We start from the raw sequence: 17,656 nt of genomic DNA on the forward strand, positions 1-17,656 counted from the left end.
TATGTGTTTGTTATTTTGATTATTGTTGTGGTTTTTGTTTATCTATGTCCTTTGCTTCTTAATCGAATAGAAAATAATGATTTTAAATCTACATGCATGCTAATCATATGAGTTAAAAGGTTTTTAAATTAAATTGGGACTTTACTTTGATTTTATTTAGAAACTTTCATTTGATTAAATAAGTTTTTGCTAATAATTGAGACTTTACTTTGATTAGAGGTAATTACTTTAACTAAAATTAGTCAAGACTTTACTTTGATTAATTAAGTTTTCTATTTGGTGAAGAAACAAAGGAATAGACATGATTAGGCATAGTAAAATTTAATTGAGACTGTACTTTGATTGAATTTACTATGGACAATCTAACAATTCTCACTTTTAATTGAGACTATACTTTGATTAAAAGTGAGAATGCCAACAAATGAATTGAATCTTTACATTGATTGATTTGTAAATCAACAATAGTAATTAATTTAACAATAATCTCTAGATAACCAATGAAGAATCTTATTTAGAAAAAGCAGTGGAATTGACCTATTTACTATTGCTGTGTTTACAATCTTCCGTGTCATTTTCTTTGCATATCAAAACCCCCTATTTTTATAGTTGCTAGTTTTAATTGCATTTTTAAGAATCAAATATTTGAGATCAATTCCGTATTCGTTGTGAGACGACTCAGGGTTATCTTAACCCTAACTATTTTGTTCACTACTAACTTGGCAATACTGAAGTTGCTAAAGTTAAGTAGTGGTAATTTGATCGCCTAACGACAACGATATCATGGAGCTTCAATATATGGGGAAGAGGAAGGATTAAGATTAGGAGAATATTATCAAAAACCTTCCCATATTAGGAGACAAAGAAAAGACCCTACTCCTAAAGAAGTTAAAGTAGACTTGCCTCACTTTCAAGGCAAGGATGATGTTGAAGCTTATCTAGATTGGGAGATGAAGGTCGAGCAACTCTCTACTTGCCATCAAGTTAGTGAAGAAAGGAAAGTGCCTCTTGCTACCCTAAGCTTTCAAGGGTATGCTATGTATTGGTGGACTTCTATAGTCCAAGAGAGGCTAAGAAGTAATGGACCTTCAATTGAATATTGGAATGATCTTAAGTCAGCCCTTAGGAGGAGACACATTCCCTCCTACTATAATAGGGAGCTCATGAACAAGCTCCAAAGACTCCAATAAAGAAATATGTTTGTGGAAGAATATAGACAGAAAATGGAGTTACTTATGATGAGGGCGGGAATAATTAAGGAAGAGTCCATTACCATTCCTAAGTGGCTTAAACCTTGATATAAGAGATAAAGTTGAGCTTCTACCTTACCAAGATTTGAATGATTTGGTGCAAATATGCATTAAGGTAGAACAACAAAATTTGAGAAAATCTTTTTCAAAAAGAAATCAAGCTCAAACTAACTCTTATGTTAAGAAAGATTTTAAGAAAGAAGAGAAAAAGGAGGAGCCACCTAGGAATCTAGGAAAAGGTAAAGAAGGGAGTGCATCATCACACACTCGCACAAGTGAAATCAAATGCTTCAAATGTCTTGGTAGAGGTCACATAGCATCTCAATGCCCCCACCAAAAAGACCATGATTCTTAGGGGTGTTGATAGATATAGCAGCCAAGATGAAAATGAAAGTGAGACTGGAAGTGAGGAATCCAACGAGTCTAATATAGAAGATGCTCACCCTTGTGATGGGGACCTTTTAATGGTTAGAAGGATCCTCAACAATCAACCTAGTCCACAAGCACTAACACAAAGAGAGAACATATTTCACACAAGGTGTAAAATTTTGGAAAACACTTGTTCTCTAATTGTGGATAGTGGCTCGTGTTGTAACTGCTGCAGTACTAGGTTGGTTGACAAGTTGTCTTTGACTGTCTTACCTCACCCAAAACCTTACAAACTTCATTGGCTTAATGAAGATGGGGATTTGGCAGTCAATCATCAAGTAAAGGTCAAGTTTTCCATTGGGAAATACGAAGATAGTGTGCTATGCGATGTAGTACCTATGGAAGCTTGTCATATCTTATTGGGGAGACCTTGGAAATTTGATAAGAAAACCATGCACAATGTTCTCACCAACGAGATTACCTTTACTCACAAGGCTAAAAAGTTTGTTCTTCATCCTCTTTTGCCATCACAAGTGACTGAGGATCAACTTCAAATGAAGAAAAAAAGAAAAAAAGAGAAAGATGAGGACAAAAAAAAAGTCCTCAAAAAGTCCAAAAGCTAAATAAAGATAGATTTCCTAAGAAAAGGAAGTCTAAACTTAGCCCTCGAGGTGATGGTCCCTATAAAGTGCTAAAAAGAGTCAATGATAATGCATATAGGCTGGAGTTGCTTGAGGAATATGATGTACATGCCACCTTTAATGTTGCTGACTTAATACCTTTTGCAGGTGGTACAGATGATGAGGCAGAAATTTTAGATTTGAGGACAAATCCTTCTCAAGAGGGAGTGGATGATGAGATGCCTCTAACCAAGGGACCCACAACAAGAGCAATGGCTAGGAGGATACAAGAGGAATGGGCCTCCAATGCACATACAAGGCCCAAGATGAACTTTACATGGGCCAAGGAAGATGTGAAGACCTAGAATAAAACTCTTTGTTTGTAAATATTAGAATAGGGTTTATTTTTGGGCTTTGTATTTTGAGCCTAGTAGAATAGGGTTTTCTTTGGGCCATGTATTGGGCCTTAGAGGAAATTGGGCTTTAGAAGTAATTTTGGACCAAAAAAGGGAATTGGGCCAAATGGGCCAAGAGTAGTGTGTCTACTCTAGAAAAGCCTAGAAGCTTCTCAAACTTGCTCTCCAAGGATGAGAGTTAGCTTCCCATATGGCAAGACAAGTGTGGCTTGCTTAGGTGGCAAGTCACACCTCGCACATGCTCCTTTTTGGCTCCAAAATTCAACTTTCTAGACTCCTTTTTCCCTCCACTTTTTGGAGACTCCTTGGTCTCATTTTAGCCTATAAATAGAGAGCTTAGGACCCTTGTATTTTCATTCATGAATATAGTAGAGAAACTTTGTTGAGATGACTCCAGACTCCTCTCTTTTTGTGAATCAACTTAGGCTAGAGTTCTCCTTCTTGGTTTCCTCTAGCCTCCTTCCTTGAGTGTTGGCCCAACCTCACTTGAGAGCTTCTCCAAACACCATTGCCGCACCACTTCTCCTTTCATCTTCTAACTTTCGCACTTTCATCCTTCTCCATGGAAGCTTCATCTATTCTGCATGGCTTCTCCTTAGCTTCCTTATTCTTGAAGATGGACTCATCAAACATACTTATGAATTAGAAGACTACACAAAAAAGTAAGAGCACTTCAGATAATAACAACTAATGAAAAATTCAACATATATCTATTATTATTTTACCTTTATTTCCATATCTGTCATACTTTTACTATTACTAAAAATTATTAAATAGACCTACTAACATTTCAGGTAAAAAAAATCATGGTTCTACCTCCATTGCAGTTAGAATTGAATGTAGTGCAGTTGAAATCAATGATATTTAAAATTTGGACAAAATCAATACTAACAACACATGTATCAATCGAAAGTAATATTATTTGATTGACAACCACCACAATAATACTGATATTGGTGTTGGAGTGATGTAGTACAAAATATGATATTTAGTTACTTTATTCTTAGATCAAAAAGTATGCATCCACATGAATAATACATCACTTTATATACCAAAATTTAATTTGAAACTACATGAATAATATATCACTAAAAAATGCTAACTAGAAGTAGTAACATGTCAAGCTAACAAACTTATCTTAGTATTTCAAATCCAACAACAATTCAATTTTCTACAATTCAAGTCAATCATAATTAAAATGTGGCACAAAATTAAATCAAGAAGTCAGGTACAAAATCATATATAATCAATTTATATTTGATATTTATATAAAGGCTTAAATAATGATTTAGTCATAGTTTTCGTTTAGTTTTTTCAATTTGGTCATACGTTTTATTTTGTTTTTAATTTAGTCCTAATATTCGTCAATTTTATTTAATTTGGTCATTTTTGCTAACACCGTTAAAATAGTTAATGGGTTGTGAACAGTAATTGCCACAGGTCATTTTGTGATTTTTTAACTTTTTTAATTTTTTTATTTAAAAAAATGTCCATGTGTTAAGCTCATATCATGCCACGTGTTATTTTGTGATCTTTTTAATTTGTAATTTTTTTATTTAAAAAAAATACCACGTGTCAAGCCAATATCATGCCATGTACCAGGGTTAGTTTTTTATATTCAATTTGGTCCTAATATTCATAATTTTTTTTTTCAATTTGGTCCTAATTTTTTTTAATTTAACATTTTTGTTCCTCTTCAAATTGAGACAAAACTTAATTTGTATATAAATGTTATATGGATATTATTATTAAAATTCATATTTTTATCAAATATTTTTAATTTGGAGTTAGAGTTGGTTTAAAATTATCTCTTAAAAATTTAAAAGTGGGGAATAACACAATTAATTTAAGTATTTTTAATCTTTTAAAATTTTAAATTAATGGTGTTATTGCCTACTTTGAAAATTTTCATTTTAATTTTAAACCAACTCTAACCTTAAATTAAATTAAAAAAAATTAGGACCAAATTGAAAAAAAATTTACGAATATTAGGACCAAATTGAATATAAAAAACTAATCCTGACACGTGACATGATATTGGCTTGACACATGATTTTTTTTTAAATAAATTTTTTTAAATTTTAAAATAAATTCAAAAACAAAATTAGAAAATTAAAAAAAAAAAAGAAAAATCACAAAATGACAAGTGGCATGATATAAGCTTGACATATGGACTTTTTTTAAAAAATAATTTTTTTTAAAATTAAAAAAATAAAAAAATTACAAAATGACACGTGACAATTATTGTTCACAATCCATTAACTATTTTAACGGTGTTAGTGAAAATGAACAAATTGAATAAATCTGACGAATATTAGGACCAAATTGAAAACAAAATAAAAGTAGAACCAAATTGAAAAAACTGAATGAAAACTAAGACTAAATCATTATTTAAGCCTTATATAAATGTTGAATTGAGTTCATTAAGTTATACATATACTTACAAGTATGGTTCAAACTGCTTATAGTGGAAGAAGAAAAAGGAAATTTACTAATACATGACACCTATTGAATAGAATTAGTAACATGTTAGGTAAACAAAGTGTTGGTAGCACCTCCAGTCCACCTTCAATCGAGTCTTGTGCATATTCTAAAATTGTTAATTTTTGTGATGTTGACAACAATCAAAGATCTGCTAAGTTTTTCTATTAACAAAATTACGTTAAGAAAAAGGAAATTACATTAATTTTGTAGTAAGGATGCCATCATATCTATTTCAAAGACATTGGATTTTGACACTACTTCTAATCAACATGGAAATCATGGTAATCAATAATGGTTTATTTTAAAGACTTCAATTATAATGTTTATAATTTAATGCCCCTGCAACTTTTCAACGATGCATGGTAAGCATTTTTTATGAATTGCTAGAAACTTGCATGGAAGTTTTTTGGACGATTTTACGGTGTTTGAATCCTCATTTGGTAATTGCTTGTCAAATCTGGAAAAAGTTTTGGAAAAGTGTATTGAGACTGATTGGGTGTTGAATTTTGAAAAATGTGGTCAAAGAAGGGGTAGTGTTAGGGCACATCATTTTTTAGAAAGAGCTACAAATAGATAAATCAAAGATAGATGTTATTTCTACTCTGCCTTCCCCCTCTACTATCAGGGAAAATTGTTCTGTTTTGGGACATGTAGGTTTTTACAAGCGGTTCATTCTGAATTTTAGTAATATAGTTGTGCCATTGTCTAGACTACTCTAGAAAGATATTGTGTTTGTGTTTGTTAAGGACTAGAAGGAAGCATCTCATGAACTTAAGAGGAGACTCACAACCGCACTAATTCTTCCACCTCCAAATTGGGAACTCCCATTTGAATTAATGTGTGACGCATCAGACTTTGCATTGGAAGTTGTTCTGTCACAAAAATCTTGAAGGTTCCTCATGTGTTTGCTTATGCGTCCAACAACAACGGAGAAAGAGTTGTTAGCTATCATCTTTTCTTTGGACAAGTACAGGCCTTATTTGTTGAGATAAAAAATAGTCATACATAGACCATTTTGCACTTAAATTTTGATGAAAAAGGCTGATTCAAAACCCAAACTTATGAGATGGCTATTGTTGATGCAAGAGTTTGACATAGAAATCAAAGACAGATTTGGGACGCTAAATCAAGTGGCTGATCACTTAAGCAGAATAGAAGGGAAGAAAAGTGCATTGCCAATTAATGAAAAATTCCTTGAGGTTTTTTTCTCTATTACAACTACGCTTCCTTGGTACGGTGATTTGGTTAACTATTTGGTTGTTGATATGTTTCCTTCCTGTGCATCTAAACACCAATTTTATAAACTCAAAGTTGATGCTAAACACTATGTTTAAGAAGAACCTTGTTTATGGAAATTCTACAGTGATGGAGTTATTAGAAGGTATATGCCAGATGGAGAGATTTTAGATGTTTTAAAAGGATGTCATGACACTGTAACATGTGGTCATTTTGGTCCAACTCAGATAGCTCGGAAGGTGTTAGATAGTGGCTTCTTTTGGCCCATGTTATTCAAAGATGCCTATAAATTTGTCAAGAGTTGTGAGATTTGTCAAAAGGCTGGAGGAAACATCACAGAAAGGAATGAAGTGCCTTTGCAAAACATAATCCCCTGCAAAATTTTTGATGTATGGGGCATTGACTTCATGGGACCCTTACCAAATTCTGCTAGGTATTCCTATATTCTGTCAGCAGTTGACTATGTATCCAGATGGGTTGAAGCCAAGGCCACAAAAGCAAATGATGCCATAACAGTCTCACAATTTCTAAAGATCAACATCTTCTACAAGTTTGGTGTACCAAAGGCGATAATCAATGATCAAGGCACCCACTTTTGTAATTAGATGATTGCAACACTTTTCACTAAATACAGAGTCACTCACAAAGTCTTCACTCCTTGCCATCTGCAAACAAATGGCCAGGCAGAAGTTTTCAATAGAGAAGTGAAGAAGTTGCTGCAAAAGTTAGTTCAACCCAACAGAAAAAATTGAAGCCAACTGGTGGATGAACTCTAGGCACAGAGAACAACATATCACACACCTTAAGGAATGTCTCCCTTCTAAGTAGTTTTTGGCAAAGCATGCCATCTGCGCATGGAAATAGAACACAAAACTTTTTGGGCTGTGAAAAAATGCAATCTGGATTACAATGAAGCAGGGAAGAAAAGAATATTACAACTCCAAGAGTTAGATGAAATAAGATTGGAAGCCTATAAAAATTCAAGAATATATAAAGAAAAGGTGAAGAAATTTCATGATATGAAGACTCTTAGGAACGAGTTCACATTTGGGCAAAAGGTTCTCCTCTATAATTCCAAAATGAAACTTATTGCTGGCAAAATAAGATCCAAATGGGAAGGTTCCTACACTATTGTCAAAGTATTTCCCCATGGAGCGGTAGAAATAAAAAAACCAGAGATTGAGAAGAGTTCCAAAGTTAATGGCCATCAATTGAAGATCTTTCATGAAAAGCAACCATCAGACTTTGAGAAGAGCACAATGCCCTTCAAGGAACCTGTCATGGAAGAACAACCACCATAAATGAGCTTTTTGAACCCTTTCTTTGGACATTTTTGTCTTTATTTTTGTGTTTCTTTTCTTTTTGAATAAAGTATGTGAATCTCACCCATCTCTTTCACACATTGAGGACAATGTGCCTCTTAAATGTGGGGGTAGGAGGTTGAGCTGAGCATCATGTTTGTGTGCATTTGTTTCTGTTTGCTATCATCTGTTCTCTATTATTTTTCTATTGCTGCCAACTATTTTCTGATTATGTTTCCAATTCTGCTTTTGCTTCTGTTTATTTTACTGTTTATGTTTTTGTTTTCTGTTTCAGTTTACATTTTGTTGTTTATTGTTGTCTGTTCTAGTTAAATGTTCTTCCATATTTTCAGTTTTTATTTATGTTTTGCTGCTGTTTTGAGAATAATTTTGTTGTCTGTGTGTGCTGTTTTGTTCTGATTTTGAAAATTTTGAAGGTTTGTAAATAAAATGCTAGAAATTTTTTCTGTTTTGCTGAGTTTTATTATTTGAAGCTCTGAAAGATAAAGTTTGCTTGCTAGGATTAGTTAGCGTTGGTAGAATTGCTTAGATTGTTTGATGAATCACTTTTAGAATCAGTCTTGTAAATATTTTGCTTTGTGAGTCTTGAGCCTTCAATTCTTTGTTGTGTGTGATTGCATCTAGGCTAGTACATTTAAGAATTTGTGCAGTTTCTTCTTGATATAGTTGAACTGTGTGATACTTTTTTATGTGATTCAGGCCTCCTTCATTACTAGTCCACTAGCCAAATAGCCCACCCATTCATACATATTCCATTGCTCCTTTATCTTGAGCTTGCAACCTTTCCTTGTTCACTAACCCATTCAAAGCCAAAAAAAAGGTCTGATAAACCAAAGAAAAAAAATACCCGATTAGAGTCTTGTGAGGGGTTGTTTGAGGATTGGAATTGTTTTAGGAACTTAAGTGTGGGGGTGTGTTGGCTATAACAATGGCTGAACTTAAAAAGATAGAAAAAAATGAAAAGAAACGAAGAAAAAAAAATTCTTGGGTTGATGTTGAAAAAAAAATGATGAAAATCATAAAAAAAGATAAGAAAAGAAATGTGGGAAAGTCTGGAAAAATAGGAAAGAAAAAAAAGTATGTAGTTCAGCCTAGAATAAAACGCCCTGCACCATGCACCCTGCATTTATCTTCACTATTTTCCCCAACATTCTCACAATTATCTGATTTTAACCTTCTTTTCCATTCATTTAGCCTACTTTCACCCTATTCCCATTTTAACCTTGAATAAAGTCCTGATGATCTCCAGTGTTCTTGCTATTTCAGTGGTTAATACTACAATTTGCACAAGCATATGGTAATGTCGCATGTCCTACGATGCTGAGTGAGAAAATTTTGCCCAAAAACACACGAGAGTTAGAGTGAAAACAGTTTACCTGTGAGGACAAGGCTGAGTCTAGGTGTTCATTCATTCATTGTCTGTTGCATATTCCTTTCTTTAGCATGTCTTAGCAAGGATTTTAAGCAACCATTGTGTGTGTTAGCAGTTTTCAGATTTTCCATTCTCAGCTCTGTAGTGATACTTTTCTAGTGTGTTTAACTTTTTGATTTAAATCTTGTTTTCGGTTTTCTGTTTTGTTTTTTTCCTCTGCCCAGAAGTGCAGTGTGTTAACACTCCAATTTCCATTTCTTTTCCTTTCTAAAACTTTTCTTTTAGTTTAAATAAATGTGTTTTTGTTGAGTGTTTAGAAAAATAGAGCTTTTAAGATAAATTTGAAAAAAGGTTGATTTTAAGAGTTTTTTTTATGCATTTAGTTTGTCTTTTTAGAATTTCCCTTTTCGAATAATTTTGTTTTCTTGGAAGTCCTTTATTCTTATTGAATTGCATGTAAGCTCTTAACTCCAACTGTTTCTTTTTGCAGAGACATCCCAAATTAAGAGAGGGCAGCTTGGTCAATTCGTTTTGGGGGAACCAATTAGAGAAGGAGAAGAATGGGGATTTGAGCGTGGCACGGACTGGACCTAGAAAGGAGCTACGAAGGAGCGGTGAATGCGGAATTGTTGCCGGAATCTTGGCATGATAAGTTTCTTCTAGGAAGATGAATTGAACTCGAAGAAGAATCAAGAATGGGTAGGGAATCCAAAGAATTAAATGGAATCCGAACAAAACTTTATTTACGTAAAAGAATGCCAAGAGAATTACACTGAATGAAATTATTGCCCGCTACTCTTTACAATCTGCTATATAGCAGTAATCCTCTAACAGACTAAGACTTCCCAAAATTGAAAGTTCAACAGAATTAACCAACTCATTATATCTCCTAATGACTCGTGTCCCTCATCTAAACCCATCAATAACAGTCTTAACAAATCTGAATTAATGTCCTGCATCATGGCATGATGGTATTAACAGAGTGAATCCAGCTTTGCTGTGCTGAATGGGAGCGTCGTCTTAAGGGATTGGAGCTGAAGCGGGTTTGGGCGCTGAGCAGAAAAGAATCGTCTCATTGCGCATTACAGTCCAACTCTTAGGAGAACTCTTGGACTTTTCTTATTGAACTCAAGACGTTTGATTTCCCATTGTTATTAGAATTTTGCATTTATTTTTTTCGTTGAAGATGTTAAGAATTAGTGACTCTCTGTTACTGCAATTTATTTTGTTTAAGATGCATCTCAGCCTCAAAACCCTAATGATTAAATTTAAGTTTCAATGTTTTCGTTAGTATTTTGAGTGTTTGAATCCTTAAATCTGTTTTCAATATTTTCTTTCATGCTCGCTTTCTTGATTGGGGTAGTTTAGTGTGGCTTGTATTACACTAACTCATATCCTATGTTGCCCGGATACGGATACGGATATGGGTACGGATACGACACAGACACGGATGCGGAAATACGGCTAAATTGAAAAATCATAGGACACGGGCACGTTGTGTATATACATGTTAGAATAGTTGCGATTGCATAGCTTGAGCATCCACATTCTACTATTGTATTTCATTGCATTTTGTGAGAATCTGACTGAATAATGTTGATGCTATCACGAACCAATTTCTGCTGCACCATTATCTAAGTTCCTGTTGCCATAAGGGTCATGCACATTGTCATCTATATTAGTGTTGCATTCATGGCCTCTTTCACGTTCGTTCTAGTTTAGATCAAAACAGCTTGCATTTTCAGAAACTTTTCATGCCTCAATCATTCACTTAGATTCACTTTCATTCCAATTTAATTTAGTTTCATTCATGTTAGGTTCAGTGCGTTCTGCATATGAATTTAAATTCATCTTTCCTTTAGATTTTAACCATAAACCATATACTGCATCTTATGGTACATATTAGCATTTTCATTCATGCATAAATTTCTACTGGAAGTTTTCAATTGGTTCAACTAGCACTTTGCATTTTAGTTTTTGCTTTCAACTTACTGCAACCATATTCTGAACTCTACAACCATATAATTTTGTGCATGATTCTTAGTAGTGTGAAACTAGTTGAATCTATTTTCTGCTTGCCATTGTTGTAGTAATCTTTACTGTCACAGATCATACCTCTACTACTGTTGTGATTCTGATGATGCTGTCATAGACCATGATTATGGATTGAATTCTGCACTGCATTCACATGAATTCTGCATTTGCTGTTATGATTTGAATCTCATGTATCATGTCCTCACATCAATAGGTTTATTACTTTCATTCATGCATAACCCATTCAACTATGTTTTCGCTCACTCCATTTATTTTCAATTCACCATGACCATTATTTGTTCATGCATGAAGCACTCATCTAGGTTCACCATCATTCCAGTTTAGCTTCATTTCAATTCCTCGTTCCAATAGGTTCCATGCACCATTAGATCATGCATTCATGACATATTTTCATCTCATGCATAACATTAATCATTTCCATCTTGAATTTAGTTTAGCTTTTACATGAATAAATTCTACCTCTTCTTTCTTGTCTTTTCTTTATTTCGTTTTCCCCCTTTGTTTTGTTTCAAACTAATTTTAGCAAGATTAAATTATACACACAAGCTAGACTTAACACGCACCATTTCCTTGGATTCGATCCTGAATCATTTTCCCTATATTTCATTAGGATGAATTATTTGGATTTTTGTTTAATTCTAGAAACGACTAGAAAAAGTGAGTTAACACGTACTTAGGAAAAAATTTATTTTAATTGTAAATACGTAGTTTAAAATGTCCATTGGTAAAAGAAAAATTCCAAATCTATATCTTAATACAAATGGGAACTAACAAATAGTAACTTTTTCAATTAAATAATATTATCACACACTTCAATTCACAATTTTTTATCTACAAAAAGAAAGAAAGCTAACATGTCACACTCTCCTAATTTTTATACTTCGAAAAAAAATTCAAAAAGAAATACATTTCTCTCTCTTTCCACTTTCTCGTATCCCAATGCATATTTCTCCTCTTTCATCGCAAACTCTTAAACTTCTTCTCTCTCTCTTTCTGACGTTTCCTCTCTCATTCTCACTTTCAAACCTTCAAATGCTTCATCTTCTTCTCATATTCTTCAGAGTTTTTCTCTCTCTTTCTCACTGTCACTCGTTCAAACTCTTCATCTTCTTTTTCGATTCTTTTGATTTTTGTCTCTCTTTCTCAGGCCATCGAAACACCATGGACTCCACATAATGTTCATCTTCAGATCTCTTTCTATTTTTGCTTTTTTTTTATTCTTGATCTCAATGTGTTTTTGTAACATCTTCAAATCTGTTATTTACTTTGTTTTATTTATGTTCTTTCATTTTTTACAAGTTTTTGAAGGAAACAGTTGATCTTTTTTTTTACGCATGTTTTGTTGTATTGTTTTAGCTTCTTCTCTGTCTTCCTATTTTTCTAACCTTTTATCTCTTTTGAAAAAATTTTTAGACGCATGAACGGAATATAATATTGTTCACGGCTAGAATTCAGGTGATTGAACTAAACATTTGATGTTTTCTTTTATTTTTACCCAGGTTTCGTTGTAAGGTTTCAACTTCTTCTTTGTCATCCGATTTTTCTCACCCTTTCCCTGTTTTGGAATTTTTTTCGGATGAATGAACTGAGTAGAACTTTTGGTCGCGGCCAGGTTTCGTGTGATTACCTAGATTTCGTTTTTTGTTCAGTTTTCTCAAGCAAAAAGTTCATATTCTTCTTATATTTTAAACCAGATTTCGTTGATGCTAATTTTTAGAACTTACAGGCTTGAAATGAAGAGTTCCAAAGCATGCAAGAGTCTTAAAGACCAAAAAATGGTCAGTCTTTTTCTTTGCAAATCTCTTTGGGATTTTGCTTTTTTTCGATTCTTCATCTCAATGTGTTTCTCTAACATCTTCGCATCTGTTATTTTTTTTGTTTTATGTGTGTTCTTGAATTTTTTGGTGCTGAATGAACTGAGTATAACATTGATCACAGCCAGATTTCAGGTTTTCGAAGGAAACAATTGATCTTGCTCAATGTTTTTTTATCTTATTCTTCTATTTTTACGGAGATTTCTTATTTGTTTTATCTTCTTCTTCTATCTTTACCCATATTTCTTCTTTTTAAAGCTTTGATTCTCTTTTTTTTTTGCTTTAAATGTTTTTATTCAAGAGTCTTGAAGACCAAAAAAACCGTCAGTCTTTTTCTCTGCAAAACTCTTTGTATTTTTCCTTTTTTTTATTCTTCATGTCAATGTGTTTCTCTAATATCTTCACATCTGATATTTTTTTTTGTGTTCTTTAATTTTTTCTTGATGAATGAACTCCGTATAACATTGGTCACTGTCAGATTTCAGTTTTTCGAAGGAAATAGTTGATCTTTCTCAATGTTTTTGATCTTATTCTTCTATCTTTACCCGAATTTCTTATTTTTTTTATCTTCTTCTATCTCTACCCAGATTTATTTTTGTTAAAGCTTTGATTCTGTTTTTTTTGGTTTAAATGTTTTTATTCAAGAGGTGGAATTTTATTTATTCGTATTTTTATTATCTTCTTAAAAGTTAATGATCGTTTTACGAATTTTCATTTTATAATTTTCATTTTATAATTAATATTTTCTTATATTTTAAATTTTTATTTTTACTTTTTTTAATTCGTACTTCATTTTAAGTTTTTTATTCCCAAGCGATTACATTAATTATGAAGCAGTTTGTCTAGTAAGTACTGACGCTTCGAACAGGTATGACTTATCATATTCTTTTTATATATATTCCCAATGTTTGCACCTCTGTTAAGCATTACTAACTACCGAGTGACAAATCTTCTTTTTCTTCTGTTACCTATTATCTTCTCTTACTAATCTTCTTCCTCACCAATTTATTATCGTGCAATGGCATCCATCGCCACCCCACAATCTATACTGTCTGCAAAACTTATTAGCGGATTCCTTACTATGTTTCTGAAGGACCAAGTTTTTTTTTTATTCCTTCACATTTATTTTTTATCTTTATTTTTATTTCTTTATTCTGAACATAAAATATGTTTAGTGGTATAAACTATCAGTTTTGTAAAATTACAATGAAAAATTCCATTGAATCAATAGACCATGGTATTTGGGATGCGACTGTGAGTGAACCTTACACTCCTAAATATGTTTTTGAGAATAAGTAGGTGAACAAGCCTTGGACTAAATGGACAGAGGAAGAAAGGAGAAAAGCTCAATATGATTACAATGCAGAGAATATCCACACGTCATCTTTGAACATGGATGAGTTTTGTAGGATCTCCCAATGTAAGAGCGCAAAGGAAATGTGGGATGTACTTGAAGTCACAAATGAAAGGATGAATGATGTGAAGAGAGCAAGGAAGCATGCCTTGATTTAAGAGTATGAGCTTTTCAATATGCAACAACGAAAGTCCATAGTTGAAGTACAAAAAAGATTCACTCGCATTGTCAACCACCTCATAGGTTTAGGCAAAGAATTTGACAAAGGTGACTGCCATCTTAGAATCTACGGATTTATCCATCATCACCACAGTTACATTGTTTGGCAAACTAAATAAGTGTGACATCAACGAAAACAGAGAAGAAGATTCCCAAGGGAAGGGAGTGACATCACAATTCCACACAAAATCTGCCAACTTAGTGTTATTTATTTTTATTCTTCTACTACGCCTCATTCTTCCTAATTCTGCCATGTGTCCTTTTAATCGTGCCTCATTTTCTCCATCCTTATTCTTTTTCTTTTCTGTAATAGTTACTATTAAAGTATAATGCAAATTCTAGAAGAATCTAAAAAAATATATAAGATAGAGTTATTGAAATGTAAAGAAACTTCTAGAGTATTGGAGAAAAGCCTAGGATAGAAAGAAAAATCAAGAACATTCAACTATGTAGAAAAATCTAGAAGTATTTGCATTAGTTCTAGTTAGGAGTTTCTAGAATAATCTATGGGTCTATAAATACCCATGTATCCTACCATTTTGTAACATCAAGAACAACTAACACAACATCCAATACAACTACTCTCAACTACAAATACACTTCTCCAACTACTACTTTCACACTCTACTATCTACACATTTTCTCTATCCCTTCAACTATCCCTTTCACAACCTTGAATTACTATCAGTGGTATCAGAGCCTGGTTCGGTCATCTACTGGGCGTAGATAAACTTTTCAACTACTTCAAAAAAATTAGAACTTCATTCTATACTACTTCCAAAATATTTTCTCAACCTATGGCCACTACCAATCAAACATCATCAATTCCAGTACCTATTTTCACAGGAGAAAATTATGATTTTTGGAGTGTCAAAATGAAGACATTCTTTCGCTCCCAAGACTTATGGGACATTATAGAAGAGGGATTCACTATTCCAGAAGACACTTCCACTCTTACTGCAGCTCAGAAGAAGGAGTTGAAGGAAAACAAACAGAAGGATTCAAGGGCTTTATTTGCTCTTCAACAAGCAGTTGATGACAAAATCTTTCCGAGAATAATAGGTGCCACAAATGCAAAGCAAGCTTGGAACACAATACTAGAAGAGTTTCAAGGAAGTGATGAGGTGCGCAATGTTAAACTTCATTCTCTAAGACGAGAGTTTGAATTAATAAAAATGAAAGAATCTGAGACCATTAAAGACTACTATTCTAGAATAAAGGAAATAGTTAGTCAGATGAGAGCCTATGGGGAAACTATTCTTGACAAAAAAATCGTTGAGAAAATTTTAATTTCTATTCCCCAAAAATATGATGCAATCGCAACTGCGATTGAACAAACAAAAGATTTGGCCACATTGTCAGTAACACAACTAATGGGCTCTCTTGAAGCTTATGAACAAAGATTGAAAAGGCATGAAGAAGACTCAGTCGAAAATGCCTTTCAATCAAAACTAAAATTACGGTCTCAGAATAAAGAATATGAAGGAAATAAAAGTAGAGGAGAAATTTCTAGAAATAAAGAAAATTCTAGAAGCTTCCCTATGACTCGTCAAGGAAAATATCCCCCATGTGGCATATGTAAAAAGACAAGTCACATGGAAAAAGATTGTTGGCATCATGGAAAACCTCAATGTCAATACTGCAAGAAATTTGGCCACGTAGAGAAGTATTGTCGTAATAAAAATAAGCATCAAGCAAACTTTGCTGAAGAACATAATCAGGAGCAACGCTTATTTTATGCCAATCAAGAATCTCCTAACGGAGGAGAAAGTTGGTACTTGGATAGTGGATGCAGCAATCACATGGCCAAAGATCAAAGCATCTTCAAAGACATTGATAAATCTGTCAATGTCAAAGTTCGACTAGGAAACGGTACCACAGTGGAGTCTCAAGACAAAGGAACTGTCGTGGTGGAGACAAAGAAAGGTACGAAATTCATCAAGGATGTTTTATTGGTTCCCAATCTTAAAGAAAATCTTTTAAGTATTGGTCAAATGATGGAGAATGGATATTCTCTCCACTTTGAGAAAGATACATGCAAAATTTATGACAGTAGAAAGACAGAAATTGGCCAAGTAAAAATGGAGAAGAGAAATAGAAGCTTTCCCATAAGCTTCAAACCTGGAACTAATATTGCCATGAAGGCAGAAGTTGATGACTCGTGGCTTTGGCATAGGAGATTTGGCCACTTCAACACATATGCCTTAAAGCTTCTATATAAGAAAAACATGATGAGAGATCTTCCATGCTTAAAAGAGAATAATGAATCATGCGAAGGATGTCTCCTTGGTAAACAACATCGATTACCATTCTCGACCGACAAAGCATGGAGAGCTAAAGACTTACTAGAGTTGATCCATACTGATGTTTGTGGACCAATGAGGACGCCTTCACATCACAACAACAGGTACTTCATCCTCTTCATTGATGACTTCTCTAGAATGACATGGGTTTATTTCTTAAAGGCAAAGTCAGAAGTCTTTGGAATATTCAAGAAATTCAAGGCCCTTGTTGAGAAGCAAAGTGGAAAACAAATAAAAGTACTTAGAAGTGATCGTGGAAAGGAGTATACATCTCGCGAGTTTGACAAATTCTGCGAAGATGAAGGCATAGAGAGACAACTCACAGTCGCATATACTCCACAACAAAACGGTGTATCAGAAAGAAAAAATCGCACAGTCATGGAGATGGCAAGATCAATGCTAAAAGAGAAAGGTATGCCTAACACTTTTTGGGCTGAAGCAGTCTACACTGCAGTTTACACTTTAAACAGATGTCCAACTAAGGCAGTCAAAGACAAGACTCCTATTGAAGCTTGGAGTGGAAGAAAGCCATCAGCCAAACACCTACGAGTATTTGGATCTATCTGCTACATACATGTTCCTGATCAAAGGAGGCACAAGCTTGAAGACAAGACTATACGAGGAATATTCTTGGGATATAACACACAATCAAAAGGCTATCGAGTTTACAACCTACAAACAAAAAAGCTCGTCATTAGTCGAGATGTTGAAATTGATGAAAATGCTTCTTGGAATTGGGAAGAAGAAAAAGTTGTTAAAAGCACCACCTTAGTTCCAGTGCAACAATATCAAGAAGAAATTCAAGAAGAGGCAGAAGCTTCAGGTACGCCTTCTCCACCTCCATT

General features: G+C 33.6%; 1 protein-coding gene and 1 pseudogene across 1 annotated transcript; both read left to right on the top strand.

Annotated features, from left to right (window-relative positions):
- The first annotated feature begins 529 nt into the window (after nucleotides 1–529).
- Nucleotides 530–2,239, top strand: LOC146885386 (uncharacterized; annotated as a pseudogene).
- A 4,987-nt stretch (nucleotides 2,240–7,226) lies between these two features.
- LOC114187806 (uncharacterized) lies at nucleotides 7,227–7,673 on the top strand. Its single transcript, XM_028076180.1, has one exon. It carries the CDS (start codon nucleotides 7,227–7,229, stop codon nucleotides 7,671–7,673), a length of 447 nt encoding a protein of 148 aa, XP_027931981.1.
- The last annotated feature ends 9,983 nt before the right edge of the window (nucleotides 7,674–17,656 follow it).

The sequence above is a fragment of the Vigna unguiculata genome, chromosome 6 (genome assembly GCF_037176805.1).
Source record: "Vigna unguiculata cultivar grain cowpea cultivar isolate G323 ecotype 2 chromosome 6, ASM3717680v1, whole genome shotgun sequence".
Classification (NCBI taxonomy): Eukaryota; Viridiplantae; Streptophyta; class Magnoliopsida; order Fabales; family Fabaceae; genus Vigna; species Vigna unguiculata.

Coding starts and splice junctions, on each gene's coding strand:
- LOC114187806 (XM_028076180.1), top strand. CDS start 7,227: ATGGAAATAGAACACAAAACTTTTTGGGCTGTGAAAAAATGCAATCTG.